We start from the raw sequence: 4,313 nt of genomic DNA, 5'->3' as shown, positions 1-4,313 counted from the left end.
CATTTTATCATTCAAATAAATGCGTTTTTCAAGCAAAAAAACGGACCGAATTAAGTTGTACACCCAATATAAAAAAAGTTATTGATAAAATTCTTACAAAAAGAAATGATATCAAACGGTTTACGCCAAGTGAAATTATTGGGAATACAAATAAGTCTCCGCTGCTTTTTGTCAAAAATTGGGCATTTATTGTGAAAGAACAGTACCTTATGTTTTATTCAAAGTATTCATCGCTAGCAACTACTTTTTCCCATCTTTCTGGCAGCATACGGATACCGCGTCGAAAGAATGCTTCATCTTTTGAGACTATCCACGAATCAACCCAATTTTTGTTATCTTCATATGATGTAAAGTGCTGCTCAGACAAGCCGTGCGTCATCGATCGAAGCAAGTGATAGTCAGAGGGAGCAATGTCTGGTGAATACGGCAGGTGGGGTAAAACTTCCCAATTGAGTGTTTCCAAGTAGGTTTTGACTGGCGCCGCAATATATGGACGAAAATTATCATGCAGGAGAAAAATTTTGTCGTTTTTCCTTGAGTGCTCGGCTCAATCTCATCAATTGTGCTCGGTACAGAGCCCCAGTAATGGTTTCGTTCGGTTTGAGCAACTCATAATACACCAAGCTGATCCCACCAAATACACAACATGAATTTTTTTCCATGAATATTCGACTTGGCTGTCGATGTTGAAGCATGACCACGTGGTCTCCATGATTTCCTCTTCTTTGGGTTATCGTAGTGCCAAAAAACCCTTTCGTTTATGCCTGGCAAGCAGCATTTCACATGTGCAAAATTGGCGTTCAACGTTTCTCGGCTTCAGTTCATATGGAATCCAATTTCCTTACTTTTAAATCATTCCCAACGATTTTAAACGATGTGAAATTGCTTGTTGAGTCACTCCTAATGTAAGTGCAAGTTCTTCTTGCGTTTGGCACGAATCTTCCTCCAATAATGCTTCCAATTCCGCGTTTTCATACACTTTCGGTCTTCCGCTACGTTCTTTATCTTCGACGTCAAACTCACCGTTCTTAAACTTTTTAAACCACTCACGACAACTTCTCTTACTTAAAGCAGCCTCACCATATGCTTATATAAGCAATCGATGCGCCTCAGCTGCAGATTTCTTCAAATTAAAGAAGTAAATCAAAAGTTCCCGCAAATGACGCTTATTCGGCTCAAAACTCGACATTTTCACACGAAAAAAATTATGTGATGCTGATACAAAATCGCTAATATTTCAAGGTTATGGTGTTGCCAGATGTCCAATCTTACGATATGACGTTTTACATCTGACAATTTCAACCATAACTTACTGGTGGGGCCATCATTTGTCAAACGGCGGAGACTTATTTGTACTCCCAATAATTTCATACACAATAAATATTATTATAATTACTTTGCATATATGAACACTACATCTAGTGATTTTATTTTTTGAGAATTACACAAAATGAAAAAATAGTTTTTAAAAGCTTATTTAGAAAACAAGTAAAAATTTAGTAAAAAAGTAAAAATTTTGGGAAAGGTTAAATAAAATGTCACACGCACATAGAAAATACTTGGCGTGCCAAAATAAAATTTCACACGCAAACACAAAACACTTGGCGTGCCTATTTTTTTAAATGTTACTCGTACAACATACTCCAAAGATTAGAAGTATTAAAAGTATTAATGAGATCACTTTTGACATGCCAAGTGTTTTGTGTGTGCGTGTGAAATTTTACCTTGACACGTCAAATAATTTCTATGTGCGTGACACTTTATTTAACCTTTCCCAAAATTTTTATTTTTTTATGTTTACTAAATAAGCTTTTAAAAACTATTTTTTCATTTTGTGTAATTATCAGGAAATAAAATCACTAGATGTAGTGTTCATATATGCAAAGCAGTTATAATAATATTTATTGTGTATGAAATTAATTTCACTTGGCGTAAACTGTTTGATATCATTTATTTTGTAAGAATTTTGTTAATAACATTTTTTATAATATTTTTTCAAAGTAAAACAAAACGCGTGCATTTGGCTTCTTTTTTACCTTTTTTTTAAAGAGATAATTTTTGTACGGATATCACTTCTTTTTGTATAATCCTTATCTCTTCTCTGAAAATATCACAACATAAGCAACATTAAACAATATAAATATAATACAGTGTAATATCGTAAATTAACCTCTTAATGTAGTTAACCTTTCATATTGATTAACTTCTTGACATAATATGCAGGCGGACTGTCACTCGCAGCTTTATCTGTGTGTGTCAGCAGAGATTTTCACATCTCAGAAACTAATGATATGTTCTAAAATGCATTACAAAAGTTGTGACAACCTTTAATTGACCGACTATACACACTGTAATTGTAAATGTTGTTAGACCAATTCTTTTGGAACAAAAAAGTTATTCGAAAGAATAAATTGGTACATCAACATCTACGATTACAATGCACACAAATATAAATTGCCTATTTTATGAGAATATTAGTTACTTATCTGATATTTGTTCATTCCTTATTTACTTCTTTCTATTTTCCATCTTCATCTCGCTTATTTTTTTCATCTTGCAGAAGTCATTCTTCAATTGATGATGATAAATTGATTTTAATGCGAAAAACGAAACAATGAATAACGTTTATGTAGAAACATTAAAACTGAAAAGTTAATATTGTTTAATTACATAATATTGTCCACATAATAATAATTATATATATACATATAATATAAATTTTTATTTTGTTAATCTCTATGCACTTTTCGTGTTGTTTTCAGTATATAAATTCTTGACTTGATACAACTCTAATCTGTTTCCAGGAAAATGGGCATCATGTCATGTTTCAATTTCTCAACTGTAAAAAATGATTATTAATCACTATACTGGCACATAGAAATACTTCATAGTTGAATCTTTCACTACACAGTTATACTAACACTACACAATTATCCTAATATCTTTATCGCAAAGAACTTTTATAGTATTAAATGTGAACACAATAAATAAATAAATCACAAATGTATCTAATAAGTAATTTAGTGTTACAATTAATTATTTTAACTGTTAATTATAGCATCTGTCATATAGACTGCTCTAATCAAAATGTGCATTCTACAAACATGACATATCAAACATACCAATGTTATTTTACATAAACATTATATATATAAAGTAGTTCTTTCCCACTTACGTTAATAGCTTCTTTAATATTGACAACTTCTTCGTAACAGCTAATATGTACAACTAATGGTAAAATTCTTGTAATTCTTGACAGCTAACTTTGGTAAATATGCAGTATAACGTTCTCACCTTAGATTTTTTGAAAATCCTCAATCTTCTTATCACAGTTGAGCGTGTGCGTGCGTGCGCGCGTGCGTGTGTATGTGTGTGTGTGTGTGTGTGTAACAAGGTCTCGATATTATTATCATAATTATATATGGTAATTATTCAGTTTAGTGACCTCACCTCCGATTTCAATAAAAATAGGCTTAATCGACGCGTTTTTGCACGAGAAACAACTTTTTCTTCTGACAAAATTGTCGAGCTGCACCAAGTAACGAAATGTGAGCCAACAAAGTGAACGGCACGTTAGGTTAGGAAATCTGTCATACCATCTAGCTGTGACTAGGGGACTTCGCCCCCCAGACCCCCCGTACCGTTGCGGGATGGTGGCCATAATCTTTCGTGAGAAATTCACTCTTTAGCTTAAGCACAAGAGCACTATAGCCCTCACCTCCCATGATAGGGGGTCTGGGGGGGCAAAGTCCCCCAGTCACACAGCTAGAGATAGACGGTATGACAGATTTTCTAACCTAACACGCCTTCCACTTTGTCTATTAATATCTCGCTTTGTAGTAAAGACCGACGATTTTGTCAAATAAAAAAGTTTTTTTAACAAAAACGCATCGCTTGAGCCTACTTTCATCGAAATCGGAGGTGAGGTCAATAAATTGAGTAATTGCCATGTAAATACTACTTGGTCTGTTCTTTTTAGCTGCACTACTGAACTGGTGCAATAAGTTAAAGTGAGAAAGTATATTTTGTCTTGTTCTAACTTATTGTACCAGTTCAGTAATGCAGCTATAAAGAACAGACTCATACCGAGTTTCCGAACACCCCAAGCTGATCTGAGCCGTAGCGCCTCTGGCGACAAATACATCAAACTAGACATTTTCCCAGACGACGAATTCCTTAATCGTAAAATTTAGCGATTTCGGACTTTGAGCTAAAATATCTCAGCTTCTAGAGAACGTAGAGCAAGAGTAAAGACAGTTTTATTAACTACCAGGTACGTAAATATAAAACCGGAATTTTTGTATAGAAAATAC

General features: G+C 33.8%; 1 protein-coding gene across 3 annotated transcripts in view; it reads right to left on the bottom strand.

The window, feature by feature from the left end:
* Positions 1-1,284: 1,284 nt before the first annotated feature.
* Positions 1,285-4,313, bottom strand: part of LOC116852611 (ribosomal protein S6 kinase beta-2-like) — a 66,284-nt gene continuing 63,255 nt past the window's right edge. The window contains exons 12-13 of one of the 3 annotated variants that reach the window (XR_004379801.1): positions 2,171-2,839; positions 1,285-2,101 (exon numbers count right to left, since the gene is read on the bottom strand). Coding sequence is in view for 1 of the 3 variants with exons in the window: in XM_032833134.1 (XP_032689025.1) it covers positions 2,836-2,839 (4 nt within the window). In the remaining 2 variants the exon portion in view is untranslated. Of the gene's footprint in view, positions 2,840-4,313 lie in introns of all 3 variants that reach the window. The other 2 variants (XR_004379802.1, XM_032833134.1) reach the window with 2 other exon arrangements.

The sequence above is a fragment of the Odontomachus brunneus genome, unplaced genomic scaffold (genome assembly GCF_010583005.1).
Source record: "Odontomachus brunneus isolate Ranch 3 - 2012 unplaced genomic scaffold, Obru_v1 Obru_scaffold_240, whole genome shotgun sequence".
Classification (NCBI taxonomy): domain Eukaryota; kingdom Metazoa; phylum Arthropoda; class Insecta; order Hymenoptera; family Formicidae; genus Odontomachus; species Odontomachus brunneus.
This window is presented reverse-complemented; position numbering and strand designations above follow the sequence as displayed.